The 25,780-nt window shown below is 40.6% G+C and overlaps 4 protein-coding genes across 8 annotated transcripts in view; 2 read left to right on the forward strand and 2 right to left on the reverse strand.

Annotated features, from left to right (window-relative positions):
- The window catches only part of si:ch211-140l13.3 (uncharacterized), a 32,667-nt gene extending 12,373 nt beyond the window's left edge, over positions 1-20,294 (reverse strand). The window contains exons 1-5 of one of the 2 annotated variants that reach the window (XM_068577425.1): positions 20,174-20,294; positions 18,620-18,863; positions 17,840-17,936; positions 8,892-8,959; positions 7,989-8,058 (exon numbers count right to left, since the gene is read on the reverse strand). In XM_068577425.1, coding sequence (XP_068433526.1) covers positions 7,989-8,058; positions 8,892-8,959; positions 17,840-17,936; positions 18,620-18,730 — 346 coding nt within the window. In that variant the 5' untranslated portion in view covers positions 18,731-18,863; positions 20,174-20,294. Of the gene's footprint in view, positions 1-7,988; positions 8,059-8,891; positions 8,960-17,839; positions 17,937-18,619; positions 18,893-20,173 lie in introns of those variants that run through there. The other variant, XM_068577424.1, reaches the window with a different exon arrangement.
- gpr31 (G protein-coupled receptor 31) lies at positions 873-3,538 on the forward strand. Its single transcript, XM_068577621.1, has 2 exons — positions 873-1,521; positions 3,080-3,538. The coding sequence occupies exons 1-2, from the start codon at positions 973-975 to the stop codon at positions 3,536-3,538; spliced, it is 1,008 nt and encodes a 335-aa protein (XP_068433722.1). The 5' UTR covers positions 873-972.
- Positions 5,713-14,505, forward strand: LOC137785876 (12-(S)-hydroxy-5,8,10,14-eicosatetraenoic acid receptor-like). Of its 3 annotated transcripts, XM_068577427.1 has the most exons (5): positions 5,757-5,787; positions 11,247-11,310; positions 11,464-11,659; positions 12,997-13,402; positions 13,999-14,505. In XM_068577427.1, exons 3-5 carry the CDS (start codon positions 11,496-11,498, stop codon positions 14,485-14,487), a joined length of 1,059 nt encoding a protein of 352 aa, XP_068433528.1. In that variant the 5' UTR covers positions 5,757-5,787; positions 11,247-11,310; positions 11,464-11,495; the 3' UTR covers positions 14,488-14,505. The 3 variants fall into 3 exon arrangements, with proteins under 3 accessions (XP_068433527.1, XP_068433528.1, XP_068433529.1); XM_068577426.1 differs by lacking the exon at positions 11,247-11,310 and having other exon boundaries at positions 5,713-5,787; XM_068577428.1 differs by lacking the exon at positions 5,757-5,787 and having other exon boundaries at positions 11,254-11,352.
- Positions 20,295-22,960: 2,666 nt separating the features above from the next.
- The window catches only part of msraa (methionine sulfoxide reductase Aa), a 29,529-nt gene continuing 26,709 nt past the window's right edge, over positions 22,961-25,780 (reverse strand). For both annotated transcript variants that reach the window (XM_068577436.1, XM_068577437.1), the window contains exon 6: positions 22,961-23,937. In XM_068577436.1, the coding sequence (XP_068433537.1) occupies positions 23,767-23,937 (171 nt within the window). In that variant the 3' untranslated portion in view covers positions 22,961-23,766. The remainder of the gene's footprint in view (positions 23,938-25,780) is intronic.

Consider the following 25,780-nt stretch of genomic DNA (forward strand, 5'->3'; position numbering starts at 1 on the left):
CCGTGCCTACACTTCCATCCATCACCAATTCCCAGGGATCCACATCTGCGTACTCCAAGGGGAATCATTCTTGGAATATCTTCCTTTTTTTTTTTAGCATCTGCTGAGATGTGCAGCTTAAAACAGCGCTTAAAAGCTGTCATTTAGGAGAGACAGTAAGTCAAATCAGTAGCTTCTGGGATTTACTGAACCCTCAGAGTAGCAAAATGGTAAATTCTCACAGTTTGTGCCAGGAAAAAAAAGCAGTATGCTTTGCAAGAAGATGAAGTGATCACACCAGTGATTGGCCTTCTGTCTAAAGTCACATCAGCTCGAGGGTTCACACAGGGGCATGTCGGTGCTTGACAGTGGCATGCTGACTTTGCTCGGGTTTTTAATCACAAGAGAAATCTCGCCACACTTGTGCTTCGTTCAATGTTCTGCAAATTTAGAAAGACTGAGTTTGGATTCTTTGTAAGTTAAATCTTAACAGGATGGTATTTGTCCCTTGTTAGCTCCACTGGTCTCGCAGTGAAAAAGCAGCTAGTGACTCACCTCCTCGGGCTAAAGAAAGGGTGGAGCTACGAGCATAGGGCTGAACCACAACGCAAAGTTAAGGAAAAGAAGCTGTCAAGCATTTGTCCTGCACACTAGGAGGATCACTTCCAGACCTGATACTCACAAAACAGGGCAGTCAAACCTGAATGACTTTGGAAACCTGAAGCCCACACGAGGACTGAAAGAAGGATCTAAAACCTCAAAGTGGATTTCAACTGAAGACCGTAAAGAAACTTGTTCAGCAGGGTTTTTTTGTGTGTGTGTGTGTGTGTGTGTGTGTGTGCTTGCGTGTGCATGTTAGTGTGTGTGTTTTATTGTGTGTTTGCCTTCAGATTTAGTGTGTGAGGTGATTTCCTTGTCAGTTTAAGGGTAAAAACCCATTGCTCGTTTTAGCTTGCATTTCCTATTTGGTCAATCACCTATTTCACAGCTGAAATGGCAAACAACACCGGTTTACAAGATATAGAGGACTGCGAAGCCATGAACAAGGCACTTTACAAATTCTACGCCGCCGTCATGATTGTGATTTTCATCCTGGCTCTGCCTCTGAATGCATCTGTCCTCCACCTCTTCATATTCAAGCTGAAGTTCTGGAAATCCAACACCAACAACATCTTCCTGTTCAACCTGGTGCTGGCCGACATTCTCCTGATTTTCTGTCTGCCCATAAAGGCGTACAACTTCATACATGGAGAGCGACGAAGCGACAACGACACGATTTGCAAAGCTATGCTCTTCATGTTGTTTTTGAACCGCGGGGCCAGCATTGCCTTCCTGACGGTAACCTCCATCGACCGGTATTTCAACGTGGTGCACCCCGGTCGCAAGAATCTCCTGAGAGCTCTCAAGAAGTCTCCGCAGATCTCGATCCTCATCTGGCTGCTCCTGCTGCCCCTCACCATCCCCACCATGCTCAAGACCTTTGAATGCTGCAACAGCCACAGCCAACCAGACAATGGCACTAAAGAAGACACTTTGGTTAAGGTAATGTTTTCCACGCTATATATTTCCGTTCGCTGTCAGCAAGTTCACCAGCATCGGCCACAAAAATCCAGTACGGAGCATGAAAGGAGAAGCTTCAAAGCATGAAGCCTTTTGGCTTCACTGGGAACATATCTTGCGTCATGGGTTTTTCCTCACTTGCGTGCTGTCAGTTGGGACCATGAGGCATAGCAGCGCTGAGTAAGCACATTTTTACATCATTACATCAATAGATGTCACTCTGATTTGTGCAACACAGTGTCCGCACAACCTCCAGAATTCGTTTGCAGAAACAGTAACTCAGCCTATAGTAACAGAGATATTCAGATATTTCAGGTATTTTACTGGAGTAAAAGTCAAAACCTGTTAAAGTGTTGCCTTCAAAAATATTCCTAAAAAGTACTTAAGTATTCACATCAAAAGTAAACTTGAAGTAAAAGGTGGAGCTGTTTCTTACTGTATATTGTGCTGTGCGGTTTATACGTTGTATATGAATTTAGATTCTGTGTTAATAATTTATATCTGAAAAGTAACTAGTAACTAATGGTATCAAATAAATGTAGAAGAGTAGAAGTACAAATGTGGCCAAAAAGTAAATACCTAAGTACAGTACAAGTACCTTAAAATTGTATATGTACTTCATCACATCGCACCAGTGACGATGAGTCTGTCTGATTCATGTGACTGAGGGGCCAAGAGGCCTAATCAGCAATGAAGGGTGCGTTATCTCACCCGAAAGCTCCACTTAGAGCGAGACATTTTCCAGAGCTATTTTTGCACACACACCACACAGCTCTTTTAAAGTTGGGACATGTTAAAGTTGGAGTATGTGAAACTGCAGAAAAGGATGGGCGCATTCTGGAAAACAAGATATTAATATTGTAAAATATATATATATATATATATATATATATATATATATATATATATATATTTATATATATATATATATATATATATATATATATATATATATATATATATATACTGTTTATTCACTATTAATTCCACTTTATATGAGATTCCATGCACAACAAGGTGTAAACGGTGTGTTGTCTATTTGCTTTGTACATTAGATGCTGCGTTCACAATGTGGCCTCTTAATAAACATAGGTTGGGTTTTAATCTTCACTCATTGTTTGCTGTCAGCTTAATTCTTAGTAGGGGTATTTATACTTGTAATCTCTAGAGTAGTAAAGCACAAATAGTGTTGGCTGTTTTTGAATACACCGTGTCTGTGGTGAAAACAAAGTATATTTACTTAATACTGCATTTAAGAACAATTTTGAAGGACATTTCCATTTTATTTTACGATAGTTCTACCCCACTACATTTTAGAGGCATATATTGTGTGTTTCCCAACTGTGACACTTATAATTTTCGGTACTTTATAGATTAAGAATTTGGGGATCACTATTACAAATTATTTCCTGAGTCAAAACAACTCCAGGTTCAAAATAGATTCTCGACTCTGCACATCGGGTTCAAGATCTGTTCTTCAATTTGTTGTTGACGTAAATGGAAAATTAATATTATCCTCTTTTTTTTCCTGATTTTCAAGGACGTGGTGGACAGTTTGCGAGAAGTGGTCTTCTTTTCCCAGATTGTCATCCCCTTCGTCATCCTGGTGTACTGCACGGTGCACATCGTCAACCGGCTCAGGAAAAAGACCGTCGGGGATCGGACCAAGCTGAGGAGGGCGGTCTTCCTGGTTACCTCCGTCATGGTGGTCTTCTCCTTCTGCTTCCTCCCCTGCACCTTGGCCAGGATGGTTTTGCTGATCGCCCGGGTCGAACTATCTGAAGCCTGGCAGGATAAGGCTGCCGTGGCCTTTGACGGCCTCATGGTTCTCTCCTACGTGGACTGCCTGCTGGACCCGCTGATCTACTGCTTCTGCAGCACCAAGTTTAAAGCTCTTTACCTCTCCAGTTATTTCCCGTTCTTAGTGAAGGGCAACGAAGTGCCGTTGGACAGCTCAACGGGAAACACGTCGCAACCTCGGCGCAATAACGTCATTTGAAATGGGACAACCGAAGGGTTTCTCTGCGGGGTGACACCTCTGTGATCTAAAAGGATTCTACCTGAGACTGCATCTCAAACATGTTTTTACTGTATGAAAGGGACTCGCTATGAAGACTAAGGCATACCGTGTTTTTTTTTGGGCTGTTAAGTCACCATCAATCGCCAAATGAGGTATCACAAAGGTAACTGAGACTATGGCCAACTGTTGAAGAAGAAAAGAGGTTGAATTTGCAGGATTACAAAGTGACATTACCGTGGAATATCAGACACTGTTTGCATCTCTGGGATGTGAGATCCAAAACAACACCTGCAACTACTGCTTATCCCCACTGGTGCACTAAAGGGAATATATAGATGTATAGCTATATATAGGTACATATGTAAATAGGATCTGATTATTTCACAATGTGTTACGTGTTCCAGAGCATTGTAGATTTACTGCAGTTTGGGGTCAACAGGTCAAGTCGTCCCCTTAATAGTTAGAATATATTCATGTTTTTTAAATGTTTTTATATATTTTTTAAAATGGGAAGGCCTTTTTGGGCCAAAGTAGGCACATCTGTTTTTCTTTTTGTCTTGGACAGCTAGTAGTTATGACCATGAAAAAAATACTTTTCTTCAGTGTTCCTGAGGCGGGGAAAAAAAGAACAGGAATCTTATCTGTCTTACGCAACCTTTATCTCAGCTTCTACATTAATCAAGTACCGGTGTTAGTGTTGAATGCCATCAGTTAAGGCAAAAAGAAATTTCACCCAAAAGTGTTTAAATCGCCTCTTATAAAAAAAACTGCTGTAAATAGTGAAGATTTACAAACTAAAGGAACTTAAGAGGGGAAGGGTATCAAAAGTGTGCATGTAACTGACTCCATAATAGACACATGTGTTATGGTCAGTCCCCAATGTCTAATACTTAATCTTAAAAGGTACAGGAAGTTGTTTAAGGGTGAGTTATTATGGATTTGTACATCTATTGCTTTACTTCTGTTCAGTCCCGAATCATTCTCTTGTCATGTGTTTTGAAGATTCAACTTTAACAACCATAAATCCAGCAGACCAAAAGACACGCCTTAAAAATGTAAATTTCCCACACAATAAAAATCCTGAATCATGCTTTGACCCAGACTAAATAAACCTTTACTCAGACTTATTCACATAAATGATATTGTGCACATATAAGTCATCTGTAAGGTATCGCTCACCTTGATGATCTCATCAACAGTAATAGTGCTGTGAGTGAGTGCATGTCTGTTGGTCACTGTCTTGGCTATAAATACACTCATGTAAGACTCCTTTGTGTGCTAAGGATGCATCACTGAGTATCATAAAAGTTATCGCTTTCTATTTGACGCAGCATTGTTTGAAAAGTTGAAATGCTGCAGGAACACAATGATACATTTGCACAGTGATTTGCGCAATTTCCTTGTCAACTTTAATTTCTTATGAAATCTGATTAATGTCAACAAGTGGGAACACGGCCCAGGAAAACCCCAATTTGGTTTCGGGTTGGAAACAGGCGGTTAGTCCTGGTGGAAGATCCCCAGCTCTACTACTTTAAAATAGATTGAAATGCCTTAATTAATGTGGCTGCCTGATTAAAAATTAGAAGAGCACTCTGAGAGCTCAGAGTGCTGACAAGGCCAATCGGGTAATGGGTTCCTCATTTGCCTAAGGTAACAAGAGCTATGCGTACTGAGCTGAGGGTCACAAACAGGCAAAGAATTACCTATACACACAATCCATCCCTCCGAGCAAATGTCACATCTGTGTGTCTAAGTGGATGAAAACCCTCCAAATATTGACAAAGTAAAAAGAGGAGCACACGGTTTGAAGTCACATATAGTGTGACCTTTGCATACTTTGTCATTCAGTTGTGTAATTTTGCCCTGAGTGGAGCTGTGCGTTCAAAGTATGCATCGCTTGTTGGTCTGCGACTTAGTTGTTCATTCCTTTATTCGTGGGCTCCAACGTCTCTCGTCTACGGTCACTCATTACAAAACTGACATCTACAACATCTACAAAGTGAGAAATGCATGCTGGAGTTCATTTAAAGCAGAGGTAGCCAACACAGCGCCCGCGGGCATCTTGTCGCCGGCAGCGACCACGTGCGTCGCCCGCGAGACGTGTTCTAAAAATAAATAAAAACTTCTTCAAAAAAAAACAAAAAGTTATCAACCGACCATGTTCGCGTTAAAACTCTGCTCTGTATGCAAGCAGCGGAGATCCGCCCCCAACACGGGCGCGCACACAGGTGAGCACACACACACACACACACACACACACACACACACACACACACACACACGCACACACACACACACACACACACACACACACACACACACACACACACACACACACACACACACACATATGTCGCGTGCTTTTCAATGGGATTTGCTGCTTTAAGCTAACACTATTTTAAGCTAACCGCTATCAGTTTTAAAGCCTAACAGTGCATGTATGTGCGGGTCAAGACAAACAAGCTGCAGCCTGGAGCTCCATGAACAACGTTTCTGACTTTATTGAGAGTCTCTGGGCACAAGAGGAAATGATGATTTTAAAAGTTCACCGTGCGCCGTTAACAGCCTGCTGCGCATGCGCGACTCGCCGATTCTTGACATTTTGCCAAAAGCCGATCTTTATGAGATCTCCGTGAGGTCTTTTCTGCTGTTGCTTCTTTCATCAGAAAACAGACCTCAGCTCATTAAGCATGAACTGAGAGTACGTATCACATCTACAACCCCGTTTTAAAAGGTGTGTCGAGGAAAGCAGCTCACTGAGCCACTGATGCAACCTGATGCTCACACATCTGCACTCATTCTGTTTTGTTTTGCAAAAAAATAGCTTAATGTTTTCCACAATAAGCTATTTAGTGGTAACTAAATATTTTTTTTTTTGCATTCATATAACTTTATTTTCATTTTTCTAACAAAGTGATAGAAACATTTTTTTTCTACCATCATTGTTGTGGAAATTGTTAATAATTATTGTGAGGAATAAATAACATTGATATGTGATCAGACAGTTCACATATAGTATAATTAAAAGGTGATCTGTGCAACTTTGTTGTTCAGGAAGTTTGTTTCAAGAATAACAAGTAGCCCTTTGGATTATTTTGTACCTCAAAGTAGCTCTCAGTTTCAAAAAGGTTGGTGACCCCTGATTTAAAGCATCTACATTAATTCAATCAAATTACTTGAGATTCAGTTTTAATGGGTCAAACACTGACTGACAAATCATCCTGACATGAAAGCAGCATTATTACCATTATATGGCTCCCCAAATTAACAGATTCATTTTTTTTCACCCTATAAGACATATTCAGAGTAATAGAAGTTTTTGATTTGACAAACATCTTCTGAATTATTCTGATTATTATATGTATTGAATTTACAGAATGTGTTCTGGACATATAAAATATAAGTAATTCTTTATTCTAATAAAATAAATATCATTACCCTAACCATCAGTCATTTAGGTGACGTTGCCAGTGGGACTGTTTGTCCTTTTGGTAACAGAAATGATTGACAGAGCGGGAATCACATTCTCAGACTGGTTTTATAGGTGGCATTGTGTAAATACTGTACTTGTCTTTTATGTGTTTTTACTACTGCTGTAATGTGTGAATGTATATACATAAACTATTCTATCTTCATTTTTTATAGTACATTTCTGCAGACTGACCCTTTATTTTTGTAACTCCGACGTCACACAAACATTCCCATGAAGTCCAGATATGAGTCAATATGCATTTAAGCAATCTTAAAAACTTCTGTTCTGAGGTAAAGAGCGGGTGTGGTTCTGATTATCGGCTCTATTGTAACAGTCTCAGAAACAAGTGGCTGACTTCACTCTTAAAGCGACAAATGTCAGAGAGAGAGAAATTATATATAAACACATACACACAGAGAGAAAGAGAGAGAAGGAAAAAAAAGATATATATAACAACTAAAATATTATAATTGTTATACTTACTACCTATCTCACAAAAAGGTAAAGTATGCAGTAACATGCTAGAGAGGTGTTTTGAGCCCTAATTTTATAATTTTCGTTTGAAGCTTATTCTATGTGAGTAAAGGTCATAAATCAGACATCAACTGACAGAATGATGACAAAGACTAACTGTCACTACTTCATGGGCAACATCAATTTGGATTAATTTTTTTTAAACAGCAGTAGGTGATAAACCATGTGTCACAGTTGTTGTGGTTGTTTTTGAACAAATTAAAGAACATTGAGCTGGTCATGAAGCATATCCGAAATTTAAATGTAGTTAATTGCATTGTGAGTCTTTTTCAAGTCGCCAAAGTCAGGACTTTTCTAATGCTACATAACAGGACTCTACGTGTTCGCATGAAAATTGGGTCAGATGAAATCGCTTGTTTGGTCTGTGTGGATAGAGACGTAGTGTGTTGATAGTGTTCTCGGCAGGCAGTAGCTGGTTCTTACCCTGGCTGGGGTATGTGAAGATAGGGCCATTCTCAGACCACGGAGGAGGTGACACTGGGAAAACTGGGAGCTGTGGGGCCACACATAGAGGAAAGTTTATGAGTGAAAAAAGAAGACATGATAAGACGTTTTCAGATGGGTGTCATAGAATTATGAGAGTTGATCAAGTAACTCTATGTAACTTTCTTGAAATATAAATGGCAGGTCTTTACAAGATAATTCCCATTTCAAAATGTGTTCCAGTATGAGCTTATGAGCTTATCATGATTAAATCATGATGCATTTTCAAAACTAGATCCGATGACAAATGCACAGAAAAATGTGTGTTATCTGATTCAGCAAGCATAGCATCATCCAAGTGTCTCCCCTGATATCTCCTGGTGGTGAAACGGAAAATAATCTGAGTTTATTCTGGATGAAAACACACATATTTTGTGAAAAGAACTCTCAGTGGAAAATCTGATTCAAGTTTCACTACTTTGTGAAATCTTTGTTCAAGTTGGCAGCCACCCAACCCTTACATATGATCACCTCCCGGTTTGGTCCTCACCAACTATTACACGCATATCTGGCTCTTAAAGGGATAGTGCGGGTGTCTTGAAGTGGGCTTGTATGAGGCACTTATCCAGAGTCGACATGCACTCAGTTTGCAGAAACAGACTGGAGTACGAGTGAAATATGTTTTTGGTGCCTTGTCCATACAGCTGCTCACTTCACATGCACATTCACTCGAAACTTACTCAAAGCTCATTCAGCATATGGCTTAAAACTGATTGTTTGGACCTAGCTTTCCACCCGATTTTCAGTTAAATGTAGAAAGTTGAGTGACGTTACAGTTACCTATACAAATGAGTCGTGGTCAAACACTAAAAGGAAGCACCATAGCGGCCGTAAAGTACCTACCTTCTCAGAGATTAGTGCAGGCTGCAAGCCGACCCAAAGCAACGGCACGAAGGCAGGAAACATCAGATCTTTAAGAGAACCGGGGGCAGGAGATAAACAGAGAGTAAGATAGTGAAGCAGATTAGAATGTGGAAGAAGAAGTTAAATATCAAACAGATAGCGTGTGTGTGTGTTTGTGTGGGAGGAATCGTGAGCTGGGTGCAAACCACTGGCCAAGAAAATACTTCTTGGAATTTATGCTCATACTGATTATAATAAATGTAAGAGACGTGTCTTCCAGAGCATCTTGCTGCTCTGAGCGCAGACGAAGTAAACCACCAAGTGTATGTACAGTGTTGTCATCATCACTGGTGCTTAAAAAAAAAAGATATTGAAGAATAAACAAGAGTTTGTGTTTAAACAAAACCCGTCAGTGGATTACTACTAAGATAAAAATGAGATAAGTTCTTACAGACACTTTTTTTTCCTAACTGATATGGAGCACTGATAGCTCTGTTATGCATGTAGGCAACGACAATGATGCATCAGACGAGTCTGCATGGCTCTCCTGTCAACGTGGACTAATCAGTCTTTCACACCAGGTTGCGCAATCACACAGTTTGCACAAGGTAGAGTGTAATATTGTGAGCATTACATAAAGCAGATTTCATCCTACAAAGCACCGAATTTAGATGCACTGGAATGTAAACTAAGGATTAACTTACTAACAAATTGTCTGACCAGGTACATCATACTGATAGATACTGCAAGATTAAAGCGTAGCGATGCATGACTCAATGCACGGGGTGAACTTCTCCCTCATGCTGCTTCAAGATAATACTGGCGCCGTCAAAGCGTCCAATTTTCCAAATTTCCAAATTTGGTCCGACCACACAGCCAAATAGAAAATCAGGGCAGTGCCCGCTCCTATGACCCGTGGAGCTGCTCAGGAGAGCGCATTGGCTTTCTCCGTAGAAAGTAATAACCTTTATCCGAGCAATGTCAAACTCCAATGTGAAAGCAGAGTAAAAAGGACTTGGCTACATGGTCCGAATTAGAAGCGACCAGAATACAAACAGGTTATCTTACTTATCTACACTTTGCATGTGTTTGAACTTCCTTTTGCTGCTGAGACACTTTCATTACCATGCATAGGTGTCTGTCTTGCATTATATATGGCAAATTTGAGATCAAAGTTTCACAATCGTGTCGACTGGAATCCTCATTTTAAGGAGGAACAGTAAACAACATTTCTGTGGGAGAAACGCATGTTGCAATGGCTATTAAAGGATGAACTGTTGTGGTCGGGGGTGCAATGGACCGAATGTCTAAATGCACCGACTGTGTTTGGACATGTGTTCTGTTGCAGAAGTGGTGCAACATTGCTCTTTTGTGCAATTTTACATCATGTCTGGGACATAGCGTGACAAAGGCGCAAACTTTTGTCACGCTAGCGGACTTTCGCTACCAGCAGACTTACCTTGCAGGAAAGTGAAGTCTACTAGTAAGTGCATGGCTTTGCAGCAGCTCATGGCAACGTTTTTAAATCATTATAGTATGAATCTTTTTCGGTCCTTGTTTTGTTTGCTTGCCAGCGAAAGTAGCCGCAGAGAGGCAGCGGAGTCGAGTTCATAATTGAATTAAATGAAACAAGATCAGTAAAAACAGCTGTGATGAGAGCTGCTTGACTTCCTCACAAATTCATTTCCTTCATACATTTGTCATTTGTATATCTTGTGGGTCTATTCTGCACACATAGCTTCTATTGCTCGGCCATCCAGGGAAAAGAGAGAGCCGTTGTGCTTCCCAAAAGCCATAAAAGGGGGTTGAGGAAAAACAACGACTCACAACGTCATTCTACCATCATTTATGACCATATGGTGAGAATCTCCACTGAATTTAGGGTGTGATCAAACAGATCTGTGTCTGTAACATAGTTGATCTTGTCTCTAGAGAATTTTTTTGTCACCGTACCCAAGAAAAAAGACATGTGCAGGCATGATGGTTGAGCATCGACAGCCACCTAAGGAATTTCACAAGCGTCACCCCCGACCCCTAGCTGCTGGAAAACCCTTCAACGGCCAGGTTTTTTGTCACCACTTTGTGTGTAATATAGAAACTAACGACATGTTACTATCTCTTATCTGCCAAATCCAATGCCAAAGCTCATGACCTGTTTTTAAGGTTGACAGCTATTTTCCACGCCACTCTTCTGAGTAAGTTAAGCACTACGTCCTCAAACCACACCTCCAGCTGACAAAAAAAAAAAAAAAAAAAGATTCTTCCTCTCTGAAGGATCAGTGGAAGCCTCTTGCATAAAAAGCGCTCACAGACTCACAGAGACAGGGTGTTTTCTGCTCTCCACTGTGTTTACAGGGCACGTTTTCCTCAGCATGTTTTGGCACGGCCGGCCGGGTTGTGTTCGGGCTCCAGAACCACTGTGAGGCTCTCAGAGGGGGACTGTTGAATTTGACGGATCACATCGAGAAGGGGGATCGGTGCCCGAAGGGAGAAGATTCTGGGTCAAGCACCTCTGGAAAAACAAAGGATTTTTAACACCTTTTAACCTTTATTCTTCCCATTGCTTTGGCAGCGCTTGGACTGTAATTTCTTAGGGCTGCTTCGATGGGAGATATATCCAGCCAACATAACATGTCTACAAATCAAACAATCGACCACTGCAAAGCCCCCAATCAAGCCACATACGAAACCCTCTCCTGGCTGGTTATTGGAGAGTTTGTGCTGGGTCTGCCTCTCAACCTGTCGGTCCTCTACATCTTCGTCTTCAGGTATGAGGAAACACAATCTCTTTTGAAAGTTTCCCAGAAAGTATTCAACAAATAAATGTGGATGAGGGAGTGAGAAGTGAGGTAAAGCCTTCAGAGAGTTTCAACTTGAACTTGATAACTGATTCATCTGCTGGTTAATCACTGATTCAAGATAACTGACTTATCCGCTGGTAAATAACTGATTAAGGATAACCGATTCAACCGATGGTAGGTGGTAGGACTTTTCCATCATTTAGCCTCTCTGAGTGATTCAAACCACAAGAGTGTCAGTGAGTCCAGGTGACTTTGACTTACTGCGATCAGTACTTAGGATACCTGCCCAATCAAGCAATTTTTCTGGAAACAAGGATTCAGTTTGGTGGTGTTGATCGAGATGTGGGTGAAACTCCATCTGTGTATGGCGCAGTGTGCTGCAAATTTGAGAGCAGGGTGAAAGAAAATGACAATTTACTTAAGTCTTGGTTGTCATTAGATAACCACCAACAAGTAAAACAATTTATAAAGTAAAAATGTATCACTGGGCAAGTACATTTCTGACTAAAATGATAGATGACCATTTAACACGCACAAGTTTTGTCTTGATTCAATGAATGATCTGATGCGTTTGATGCCACTGCAGCTTTGTGACACGTTTACATGAAGAAATTATAATAGACGCAGGCTCACTCCATCGGGACGGCAGTCACATCCTGTTTGGATTCTCATTCCCATTTCTGCTTTAAAAACCACAGAAATGATCGTTAAAACTTGGTGGGACCTTTAACTCGTTAAGGATTCATACACAAATTCAAATTTCTGTAATAACAAAATAAAATTTTAAAAAGTGCAGTGGTTTTAAACCACATTGCAAATTTGAAATGGAAAACGTGTAGCGATTTTACATTGTAAAAAAGTTACATCGCGGTATGTATGCCTGTTGAATTCACTTTTCACAGAGTGCCATTCAAACGAGACGAGCTGCGGGTGATCTAAACTGATAAAAGTGTGAACATACTGTACTGTGGAAATGGATTATCTCTCACAGTACTGGAAGGTCTTCCGGCAGACAAAACTCAATGTTGTTTTTGGCACCATTGTATATTACCACCACGAAAATATACAGTAAGGAAAAGAGAAGCAGAGAAATCTCCTTTTGACATTGTGGATCCTCTTGGAGTCATCTCATCGTGAGCATTGAGCAGTTTGACGAGTGCAGAGATTCTGTAAATGTTCAGGATCAAATGTGAGACAAGATCAGCGACACAGGCCTCCGGCTCTGTGATGTTGATTCTTAAAAGCAGAGAAAACCTTGTTGCAGGGAAGCAACTAACTGCTTTTGTTGATGACTTTCCCCTCAGGTTCAAGTTCTGGAAGAACAAAAGCATCTTCCTGTTCAACATCGTGGTTGCCGACTTCTTGCTGGTGGCCTGTCTGCCTGCCAAGGCCTACCACTACCACCAAGGCCAAAGGCGCAGCCCCAACAAAGTGGTGTGCAAGACGATGATTTTCATGCTGTTTCTCAACCGCGGCGCCAGCATCGCCTTCCTCATCACCCTCTCCATCGACCGCTACTTCAACGTGGTGCATCTCGGAAGGAGGAATTTCGTCAAAATGCTGAAGAAATCCCCTCAGGTCTCCATTGTCATCTGGCTCCTCCTGCTGCCCCTCACCATCCCCACGATGGTCGAGACCTTCGAGTGCTGCAACAGCCACGGCCGCAAACACGAGACCCTTTTTCACGACGTGACGGACACATTCAGAGAGGTGGGCTTTTGGTTTCTTTTGTTTTAAAATGGCTGCGGAAACCAAAAAGGCTTTAATAATTGCAATTGCCCACTACACAGACGTATACCGACCCCGCCAAAGCTAACAATAACAAGAACTGCAGTTATTTACACAACGTCATACCATCACACCCAGACTTCCTTCAAAGCTTACAGTCATTACAGTTGTCAAGCTTTAATGGCAGATCTAATTGCTGTAGTTTCCACAGGCAGCGTAAAAAAACCTGTTTGGGCATCTTACATTTTTTTGTGGCAAGTCGAATAATTGATCAACAAGACTCAGGGAAACCTGCACCTATTTGTTCCTCACTCAAATGTGAATATTTGCTGGTTTTCTTAGCTTTCTTTGATGAAAAACTAGATATTTTGTGTTTTGGGCTACTTCTCTGACAAAACAAAGCAAGTGAGTAAAAGAGCTTTAGATGAGTGAGACTTCTGAATTTAATTTAGAAATGAGTCAGAAACCTCAGCAAAACAATCTTTGACTGAGGGGCGTGGGTAGCGAACTCTGCCTGCAGAGACACGAACGCATCACGCTCATCACCTTTCATCTCTTTGTTGTTGTTTTTTTTTAAGGTCGTCTACTTCAGCCAGATCATCATCCCCTTCATCATCCTCGTCTACTGCACAGTGCGCATTGTCAACCGGCTGCGGAGGAAGACGGTGGGGGAGAAGGCCAAACTGAGGAGGGCAGTTTGCGTGGTGATGTCCGTCGTCGTCGTTTTCTCCGTCTGCTTCCTGCCCAGCACCGTGGCCAGAGCGGTGCTGCTGAGCGTCCGGCTTAAAAAAGAATGGGAGCCCGCGGAAGACGTGGTGGTTCAGGTCTACGACAGCCTCATGGTTCTGTCTTACATCGACTGCCTGCTGGACCCGCTGGTGTACTGCTTCTGCAACTCAGGGTTTAAAGACGCCTACATATCCACCTTCTGTCCTGCGTTCCTCCGGAACAGACTGCTAAATACTGACTTTGGCTTGGGAACGACAACAATAACAACGACAGCAACAAATACCACAACTACAACTTCTGGAATAAAAGAAGTTACTTTGCCGATATTGGCAAAATGATTTCCCCCCCCTCCCTCATTCCCTTATACTGTAGTGAATGCCATCAAGGTGCTTGTTCAACATTACGCCTCAACCACTGGTTGCTCCACACAAGCGATATATTGTACCTATATCTATATTAACAGCTAGAGCAATACTGACTAATGCCGTTGACACAAAGGCTGGAAGCACAGCGGAGGCGGATGCCGCCTGACAGCCTCTGTAAAGGTAGCCGTCATCTGATCAAACCATCTTGTATCTAAAAATCTGCACGTGTTCATGGTTTATCTGGAGCCAGTCTCACGCACACTGCTGAAGCTTTTCTCACTGCAACCCTTAATAACCTTCCATTGGAGTGAACTACGCTGTCTTTTTCGTTTCTTTCCGCACTTTTCTCCAACATGCTGATGCTGGACTGACTGCTTTCACTGCTTCTTGGTCCGTTCATTGGGCTTCAGGTTGAGCAGCTGCCGCCTGATCGAATCTCAAATTCAATATCGCAAAATTGTTTATATGGATGTAAGACAATGAGTAAGATGTGACTTTTTTTCAGCTGTTTGTTTTAAATGGTACAATTTGTATATATATTTTTATATTTTGAATTACTTATATATATATATATATATATATATATATATATATATATATATATATATATATATATATATATATATATATATATATATTAAGGCATTTTAATTATGACTCATTTCAAAACGGGTGCAAAGATGATCATTTCCTTTGTGATTGCATTTCACTGCATACTTTGGTCCTTGCGTACACAACAAAGTACTAGTATACAAAGTAAAGTGTAGCACAGGCCTAACTCACTGTGCGGCAGAGCTTTCACTCACCAGTCAGGAAGCTTGATATCTCTGCATTCATCAGTACATGAAACCAGCTATGACGATCCTCGCTGGAGGTTTAACCCTCAGAGCAACATATTGTATAGTGAACTCCGCCACCTTTTCTAACATCACTTAAATGAACATAAACATGTCAATATCTTTCACAATTCATGTGTTTCTGTTGGTGCATTTTCACTTCCTATCTGCACTGTTGTTTAAATATCCATGTATAGAATCAGAGTAAACCAGGTCGTCGACATCCCTTTTTCTTCTTGAAGGAGGTTATAAATTATGTGCAACAACAACCATTACTAAAATGTCAAACCTGAGGGAACTGCAGAGACTGAGAAGGTGGATTTTAACTTTTCTCATTTGCACTATGAATCATTTTGTGATGTTGATCATCAAAATTTAAATATTTGTGTGAGATTGAGATACTGAGTGAAGATGTTTGTATACTACTGCTGTAAATAAACAAAATACAGATCCGAGTAGAAAATAAAAAAACATCAGCACAAGATGGTGACCCACAATGTACAAATACGCTCCGAGCATTGCACCAAAATGCAAAGCCCTCACTGTGAAACCACCGTGTTGTTTTTCTGATGGTGGAAGATTACCCCAAACAAGGACAAAAAGCAACACATCCACATCCCTGTTGTACTCTCCTACATCATTGTACAAATGTTGACGTTGCAGATCGCCCCCCTTGAGGCCCCATTTTCCACCCTGTTTGCAGGGAGGTGCGACAGTCTGTTCCCAATCGTGTATGTGTATGAACCAACCCGGTCAAAAGCAGCACATTAATAATAACTAATAGTGCTTGAAATATTTTGAGGTGTGTAGCCTTTGCTCTGTGCAGACAGTATGGCTGTAGCCAACAGGAGAGCTTGGGGTGGTTTTCAAATTGAGGCTAGCAGGTCGACAGCAGAAATAACAGAGGAAAAGATGTATGAACACAAAAACAAACCAATATAGAAACCCACTGAACATTAGTGTTGTCGTTGCCATCGTCTTTGCAGATTGGCTGCATGCCTCGTCTGATTTTTTTTTTTTTAAGTCTGTCAAGGCTTAGTGACTTAGCCTCAGACTTGTTTCAAGAAATTTAGCTAATTAAGAGGAGTGACACGCGAGTTTGAAACGAAAGAAACTCTACTCTTGGCAAGAAGAGAGATTGAACTTCAGGCCGTGATTGTAATACAACTTTTCCCCCTTTATTATAGCTATCTGGCGAGCTATCTAATTTGCGAGTCTAACTGTACGCTGAAAAATACAGAAAGGAGTGGGAATCAAACCCTGAATTCAAAGGCTGGTTGAAGCCGTTCATTGGATATAATACACGGCCATACTATTTATACAAGGCGATTTCAAGACTTCAAAACAGTTGAGAAATAAAATACACATGATGGTAAACACTGTCTTTACACCTGTTAAGTTACGCCACGTTACGTGACGTTCAACGTTACGTGACGTTCAACGTTAAGTTTATTGTTATGTTACGTTGCGCTGTGTTCCTCTGTGTTACGTGAGGAGGTGTCAGAAGATGTTAGTTGTCCTTGAATCTACCTACACATGTGAACAAAATTCTCAGTGATAAAGTTCAACAAATGTTCCTCTTTCACCTGTCAGCTGTTCTTCGCATATCCACCTCAGACATTCAACCAGACTTCGGTGCACTTGTTCAAGCCCAAGACAGAAAAACTGAACTAAACTGAAAAACATCAAAATAACTAATTGCTTTTGTATAAAGTTAATCAATTGCTAATTTGTAGCATACATCTTGTGTATTTTTGTGAAGGTATGTTAAAATAATAAAAATGACATTTTTTGCATATTTTCATAGCCTTATTGTAACATGTATTCTTCCCAGCAGCAGCTCAAAACCAAATAATTTGCAGTTTTTTATAATGTAATGAAATGTATATTGAGCAGAATTAAGTTCAGCCTTGTGGTTTGGCCCTCCACAACGGTGCCAATTTCTCATGTGGCCCCTTGAGAAAATGAATTGCCCACCCCTGGCCTACATGGTCCACAACGTGTGGGTGGCGAGCCTCCCCGGAGAGAACGACGGCGGTTCTAAAACCCTAAAACAGCAACAGCTCTGGGCTGTGACTACCAGGGAAAGTAAAAAGCTTGACGCTGGTTACGTTGTGGGGAAGAGGAGGAGTCTCCGTCTTTCCGTGAGATCCTAAATAAAATGTCCTATTACGCAGAACATGAAGGGAACAGTGTGTAATAGAAGAAGAAAAAACAATTTGCTAGCTACATTGATATAATAAAGAAGATGTAAAAGGGTCTGTCATCCTGCCTGAGGTTGAAGTATAAAGAACATGCAAAAAGAATCCCAAAGAGATTTACAATTATTTTGGCAACGGAAAGGTACTCTTAAAAGTTACTTTGTCAAAAATCACAAATAATCTGTGTGTATGTGTATATATATATATATTTAATTATTTTTATTTTTTTTTTATTTTATTTTTTTTTTTTAACCGTCCCTAAACAGGAGTGTGCTGCTCAACACTAACCTGTTCCCAAGTGCGTCAGCAGTCGACTCTGCTCCTGTAGGACCTTGTGGATCCGCTCAATTTGCCGCTGAACCAGCTCATGTGGATGCTCTGGAGCCTGCCAACAGACAAGCATTAAGAACCCGACCCAACCGAAGACAATACAATAGTTACAGTGGCCCTTTCCTTCACGGGAGGAACAATAACTTGACGTTCCACTGCTATCTAGTGGCGAGACGAACAACTGAAAACTAAAATTGGACATGCTTGGTTGAATGGAACAGTTTTTTATAGAATAAATCATTTTCTTTATTAAAGTTCTCTCCCTCATCATTGACTAAAGGTTTCCACCCCGAGTTTCCTTTCTCACTAAACAACTATTTGCTATGTAAAGATATCGGAGTGATGTCTATATGAGCGGAGAATGAGGGCACTTTCCCTCTGCGTGTGTTGTAATCCAAGCTTCTCTGTGCATTGTTTGTGTCGCCTGGCAGGAATTTCTAACTAACCAATTTCTAACTTAGCGCCTTAAACTCACAGGCGACCGTAACGAAAACGTAAGCTCTGGCCGGGTTGCTGTCTCGTTAAGTAAAGACGAAGTTCAGAAATATTTCTCCTGCAAATTATTTAGATTCTGAAGAAACTGACACTACAACCACTGATCCTCTGATTGAAAGACAGGCATGCTAACCACTGAGCCACATCAATAGCTGTTTACAATGAGGAAGTATTTTGTGATGGACCTTCCCTTTAATCTGTGAGCTTTAGTGTAATACTGAAATACTGAAAAGTGACACTTACTTGTTGCGTCTGATCTATGTTCTGAAAGGCAGTAGGCTGGTGTTGTCCACTGGGGGAAGCATCATCAGGGCTTGTCAGAGAGGAGAGGTCAGGGGGGGCCTTGCCCAGCATTGGTTCACCCTGAAGGGCCGGCGGGCCCTGGTCGTCCCCTTGGTTCTCCCCGCAACTTATTCCAGGAGCAGGTGAGACAGGTGCAGGAGTCTGAACTGACCGATTTGAGTCTACGCGTGTCCTCTGGTACGTTCTGTCCATAGGTATTTCAGCAGACATCGTTCAGCGATACTCACTTGGCTTGCTTTACACTAAGCTTTTCTTCATCTGAACATTAGCAGCTGCAGTATATAACACAAATTAGTGGATTATAGAAATAAAACATGTCCCAATGACAATTACATTGTAAATAAATAATGTTATATTACAAAGAAAAATGACTTTACCCTGCACTTAAATTATATGTATTTGCATTGGAGACTCACTATAAAAGTTAAATGAGTAGCACCACCTATACAGCAATACAACAACTACTGCACCCATGAGGTTCTAACAAAGTGCCAATTACTCAGACCGTGAACTGTGTGGTTGAAACAAAACTATATATATATATATATATATATATATTATATATATATATATATATATATATATATATATATATATATATATATATGTATATATATCTCTATATATAAATATAGATATATAAATATGTATATCTATATCTGTATCTATATCTATCTATATTTATATATATATACAAATATATAGATATAGATATAGATATATATAGATATAGATATATAGATATATATAAAGATATAAAAAATTTGAGTTTAGATGATAATGCCTTTTAAGTGACAAAGCTTACAGCTAGCATACACATGTTTAAAACATTATGCAGATTCAGTAACCAGGGATTATAAAACTTCTCAAAGAGGCGCCCACCAATGACGTCAGGTTTTAAATGAAGAGCTTAAATTTGTTTTCCAAAACTAAAATGGCCGCCAGAGATTTCTTCCTCCTGTCCCTTGGGGATAAGCATAACTTCCACCTTTTTCCTACTAGATGACATATCCCCATCTTCTTGAATATATATATATATATATATATATATATATATATATATATATATATATATATATATATATATATATATATATATATAGCACGTAATTGATATAAAAGAATGAATAATTAGCTAAGTTATTAGTGGAAGTGACGTGGGTTATAATTAGCAAGTTAACATTATAATGCTAACGCTAACCAAGTATCAGACACTGGACCCCTGAACTAATGGGTAGCAACTAGCTAGCTAGGTTAAAGACATGAAAAGCTCTTTATTGATGAACCCACTGAATTTAACAAAGCTAAAATAAAATACATAATAAAGGAGTCTTTGTGGAAACTATTTTAAGAAACAAATGCTTTAAGACTAGAATACATTCGCGTTAATGATCAATGATCAAATGTAAAAATTATACCTAAAGTTGCATTAAAACACCACCATTTAGGGTTAGTTAAAACCAGCTTTAGTGAGTGAGTGAGTGAGTGAATTACCTTCCGTCTTGGGTCGAGCTGAGTTGAGGGAAGTTTACTGTTGCTACAGATACCTGGCATCATCGTCCCACGTGTCCCACTCTGGATGCAGATGAACTCACCTACATGTGTGAAATGCAGACAGTCATGTTGTCTGTGTGCTCTACGTGTGTAGTAAGTTACATGTAGCATGTTACAAAATAAACTACTTCCTCTCCAATTCGCTTTACCGGACACAAATTCAAACTATTGAGTGTTCCTCCTCAAGCCAAAGCTTGCATTTATGCACATGTTAATACCTCGAGGTAACGATACAGTGCACACAATCGCTTTTGAGATCCAGCCCACTTCTGGTAATACTCTTCAAAATAACGCGTTATAACTCCACTGTACACACTGCAGTCTATTATTCATACCTATCATAAACTCTGCTCGATATCTATTGTATTACTGACTGCATATTGTGTTACATCTATGTCTAATGTGTCATCTGTCTATACTATTCTCCTTTGAACTAATAAAGGGGGGTTGGATAAAGTACCTTGTTAAGATAATGAACGCTGGTCCATTTCTCCTTTTAGTTTTTACACATAATTGTGTGTTTGTGCAAGACACTTATAATTTGTTGTGTGTTTTAATACAATTGTTGTGTGTAATATTAAATAAATATATGAGCAATAAGATACAAAATATGCTCAGTCAGATGAGTTGTCATGAAGAAATAATTCAGTCAGAAACAGAGTTTGGCTAGAAATCATTCAAATATACTTTAATCGCTAAGGTTTTTTTCGCGGCATGGCCCAATGTCTCTTAGAATCACATTTGCAGTAAGTGATTTTTTATGGTATGATTTCTTTCCTTTTTCTTTGAAGCTACAGCCTCAAATCCAGGGTTGGTTTTGCGCCATGTGCTCATACCTTAAACAACCACATGATGGCAGCATTAGCATGCTTTCTGGCCAGGGACAGATTCAGGTAAGTGATTGAGTCTGTGTGAAATGAAATACAGACAGTAATGTTGGCTGTGTGCTCTTCCTGTGTAGTACAAGGTCTTTAAAAATAGCATGTAAAAATAAACAACTACTCTCTCTACAACACTGTTCACCGGATATAAATTCCAATGATATTTTTGTCCTATTGGATTGACAATCAGAGTAAAAATCACCAGTTAGTCAGGGATGTACCAAAATAAGCCAGATTCTTCTAGTCTGTTCAGGACATGCAGCCCATATCTTTTCACTTGGCCTTCATGAATTCTGGGAGCAAATAAAGCAGTCTACCAGCGTGTTAGCACGGGTACGCTACAATACCTTGACACCTCACAAGGTTATTTCTGATGACCTTCAATAATAAATGTGTAAATTGAACGTGTGGGATTTGGCAGCATGTAGCGGCGAGGTTACTGGTAGCAAACAACTGAAACTTCTCCTGCGTGCCAAGTGTGCAGGAGGTCTACGGTGGGCGATATGAAAAAGTGAAACCAGACTGGCCTTATCTGGAGCCATCGTTTGGTTTGTCCTTTCTAGGCTACTGTAGGAACATGGCGGCTGGCTTTGTGAAGAGGACTCCTCTCTGGATGTGAATATAACTGTTCATCCTAAGGCAGCAGTGGCAACATGAGAAATTGGCACTGTTGTGGAGGGCCGAACCATCCGGCTGAACTTAATTCTGTTCAATATTAATTTCATTAAAATATTTTTTTTTTTAAACTGTAAATCACATGGTTTTGAGCTGCTATAATGTTTATTGTAAAATAAAGCTGAGAGGATTTCCAGGAAGTAATTTGCAAGCACATTGTTTAAACTTGAACCAACTTCTATTCTAACCAATCACAGGGCTCCGTGAAATGATCATCATGCCGTGAATAACCACAAATCCAACCAACAAACCTGGAAAAAACAAAAGGTGTGTGGGGTCATGCTGACGTATATTGAGCCAACATAACTCTTTTATTAAAACTAGGATCCGGTCCAGCTGGTGTCATCCTCTGATATATGATGAAGACACTGCATAGCGCTCACATTCATCATAGAATTGATCCATTTTCCACTGAAGATTTAGTAAAGGGTGTTTTTTTCGTTATTAAAAAAAGAGTAGTTTAAGTGCCTTGTAGTCTAAACTGAGGCTTTTTCTCACCCTGAAAAGGATTTTTCTTTTTACATTTTACTCAAATGGACAAACGTAATGAACACTGAATATTCACACATTTCAGCTTTCGTCAGCTTCATTCCAAAAATAGCAGTCAGATTTGGCTTGGAAAAGCCAGTCAGGTCCCGCAGTCTGCATCATGGAGGCGATCCAAAAGGAGCCCAGATCCAAGGTGGCGCTCTGCCATTTTCTAAAGAGACCGATCCTTTCCTTCTCTTGCCTTTTTTTCCTCCACTCTGCGTCGGCGATGCCAAGCTTTTGAGGGGCCTGGCACCGAACGCACTCTCCTGCTGGTGCGCCGGTGTGTTTGTGTGCTGCACCAACCGAACACATATAGCCCACTGTACCAAACACAAATGCACGCAGAGGAACAGCGACGACAGATGAGTCGAGGATGGGAACGCTACTGAAGACAAAGATCAGAGGAAGGACTGGAGGTCTTCCAAAATCAAAAACACCAAAGAGCAAATACATACAGTTTTGATTAAAAACAAGTCTCGCGTTCACCGGGTCTGCTGTGGGGTGATATATATATATATATATATATATATATATATATATATATATATATATATATATTATAATCAAGCTTACACGTTCCTATTCCTCTCATATAGTTTGATTGAAACAGCCCTCAGGAAACAGAAAAAAACACTTCGGAAGCTTTTAATATGTTTTAATCCTCTACACACTTACAAAGAAGCAAGTCAATAAGCATTTATAAGCAACCTGAGCATAATATATAGATATGTATAGCTTTTTGCGATTCCAAAAAGTCACTAAACCAAAATCTTGAATGTATGTATGTGAAAAGGGGAATTGTGGACTCTGACGATATCAGATGTCTTCCTGAATGCCTTTCGTGGCAACATTGTGTAGGACTGGGGTGGCAAAACTACTTTAATTTAAGAGTAGCAGAGACAGAAATATTTTTTAAATACATGGACGCACTCGTAATTAACTGTAGTGTTTAACACTTAACTGTTAACTAGCGTTGCGGTGGCGTTTTTTTGGTCGAGGAACACCATTTTATTGTGGTCCGACTGTTTTCTTCCATTAAATTTTATGGGATGACATAACTTTTGACATATTTAACTTATGTGATGGCCCTGTATGTGTCAGGGAGCGTATTTTGTGTAAAGCCTCAAATAAAGTGACGCCCTACGACGCACGCCAGTGGCGAATATATTGAGGCGCTGATACATTTAAGAAACAGCAAAAGAGCTGAGGGGACGGGCGGACATTCCCGGCATCTACGCTGCAGTGCATGAGACATGTGGGAGATGCTGACATTATCGAATTCACAGGCGCAAATAAGCCAGGCCAAATATTTAACTGATGTTCCTAAACGCATAAATTATACAAAAATAAAATTTCCTTAATATATTGGGAAACACAAAGCTTTTCGAATCTGAAAGCACTTTGAAATCACTCCATCGTTGCATCCCTGCAGACGCCGATGGCGATCTAGGCCTTGGGTTTGATTCCTATTGGACAGGAGACTCCTGTCCCTCCCAGACCGCAGTATCCATCGGGGTTCTTACTCAGGTACTGCTGGTGGTAATCCTCGGCGTAGTAGAAAGGCCTGCCTTCGGCTATTTCTGTTGTGATCGCACCAAAACCGTTCTCGGTTAGCACCTGGAAGAAGCAGCAACACAGAGTCAACATTTGTAGATTCACAAGGACGTAAACTGCACCAAACAGATGGGAGTCCTGGTTGTAGAAGCAAAGGAAGGACAGACAAGATGGACGGATAAGATGGAAACGTCAGTGAACTCTGTGGGAAAGGACAATACAACAGGAATAGTGTATGATGGGAAATCAAGTTCTATTCGATCTCCTCAATGTTGAAAACCTATAAAGTTGTTACCTCTCCATGTAACCTGCCCCTACATTTCAGATTATGAGTGGTGTTTTTTCATGAACTTGGTTATGTGTGTATCCTATTTCCCCCGCTTTCTTTTTCCTGGATGCTGTTGTTTCGCTTCTCCTCCTCCTCCGATTTCTCTCATCAAGGCCTCACACTGCAAAGTACTTACTGTCATCTTGGGAATAAAAAAAAAAAGAGGAAATGTGTTCATGACAAACTACAAAAAAAAAAAAAAAAAAAAAACAACAGACAATGGTCGCGCACGCATTCATTTGGGGATGACACCTTCTCCTCCTCGTGATAAAATAACTCCACCAGATGGCATGAGGCTGAATCAAAAGACAAAGAGAAGCATGAAAAGACACACACACACACACACACACACACACACACAACTTAAATTCTGGACGGACGGCGTGTTGCTTTGTTTTTTGGACTGTGTGCAGGCATGTTTACAACACAGCGTGATCATACCACTGGTGGCAGGAGAGCTTAATTTGGCTCGACATTTACATGTTTTGTGTTTTATCTGTAAAGCTGCTGTTCTTCCGCCCGACGCGACAGCTAGCGAGACCCAAATCCTCTGAAGCGGCTGCACCAGGTTTATGGTAATCGTCCTGCTGGCGAACCTAAATAATAACACAACTGAACCGTGCTTCGTGCACTTTAGAAACTTTTGCGGCTCAAACTGGGATCCGGGCATTGGTGGCGAAGACACGAGGAGTCAAAGAAAGGATGTGAATGCATCTTTTACTGGCTAAATATTCAGGTGAAATATTTAATAACTGAGCCTTTCACGCAATTTTTACATATTCATTTGTATTACAATCACATAATCACAACAATTCACCGCCTAATTACATGTTCCATTTCTTGTGATTATGGAGCCGTTCCCACTCGCTAATTAACAAATATAAATTACAATCTGCAAAAAAAAGAATATTTCAACGTAAGAAATGGATTCACAACTGAATATTATTTTGATACAAACGCTGGGATCCGCGTGGCTTTAAGGTTATTGCCCGCCGTTCAAAATGAGAACTAGTGTTATGTGAAATGATCTCACCTCAGAATCGGGTTTTCACGACGACGACGCATTCAGCCGACAGCGAGCGCTGGAACCAAACAAATAAACGTCTGACTTTGTCCTGCTAAAAAAAACTAAAAAGGTGAATTCCAACATCAAATTAAAAAAGGTATCCAGCCCACCTCATCGCAGGTGTCACCAGTGTTTACGTCAGCCAACATTCCTCCAGCCGGTAAATGAGAAGTGGACTTGACTCTTGGCTGCATGTCATTCACCCATTCGTACACTGATGGCAGGCGCTAGCATGCACGCGGCCTCCTGCCCTCACCAGGACTCTAACTCACCGTGCACAGCCTGGGCACAACCTTTGGAATAGTGACTGGAAGAGCTGGGGATCGAACCATCAATCTTTTGATGGGAGAAGACCTGCTCTGAGCCCAGTACTGCGTTCACCAGAGAACAAGGAGGCCCTCGGGAGCTGGCCGAGACCTGAAGGGAGCCTCGACGAGTCTCTCAGTTTAAATACATCTTGTAAAAGCATAACAAATACAACATGTTGGTCTAATTTCAAGAGTCACGATCGG

This window comes from Clinocottus analis, unplaced genomic scaffold (genome assembly GCF_023055335.1).
Source record: "Clinocottus analis isolate CAN_PGR_092001 unplaced genomic scaffold, fCliAna1.0.p SCAF_15, whole genome shotgun sequence".
NCBI classification, from domain to species: Eukaryota; Metazoa; Chordata; class Actinopteri; order Perciformes; family Cottidae; genus Clinocottus; species Clinocottus analis.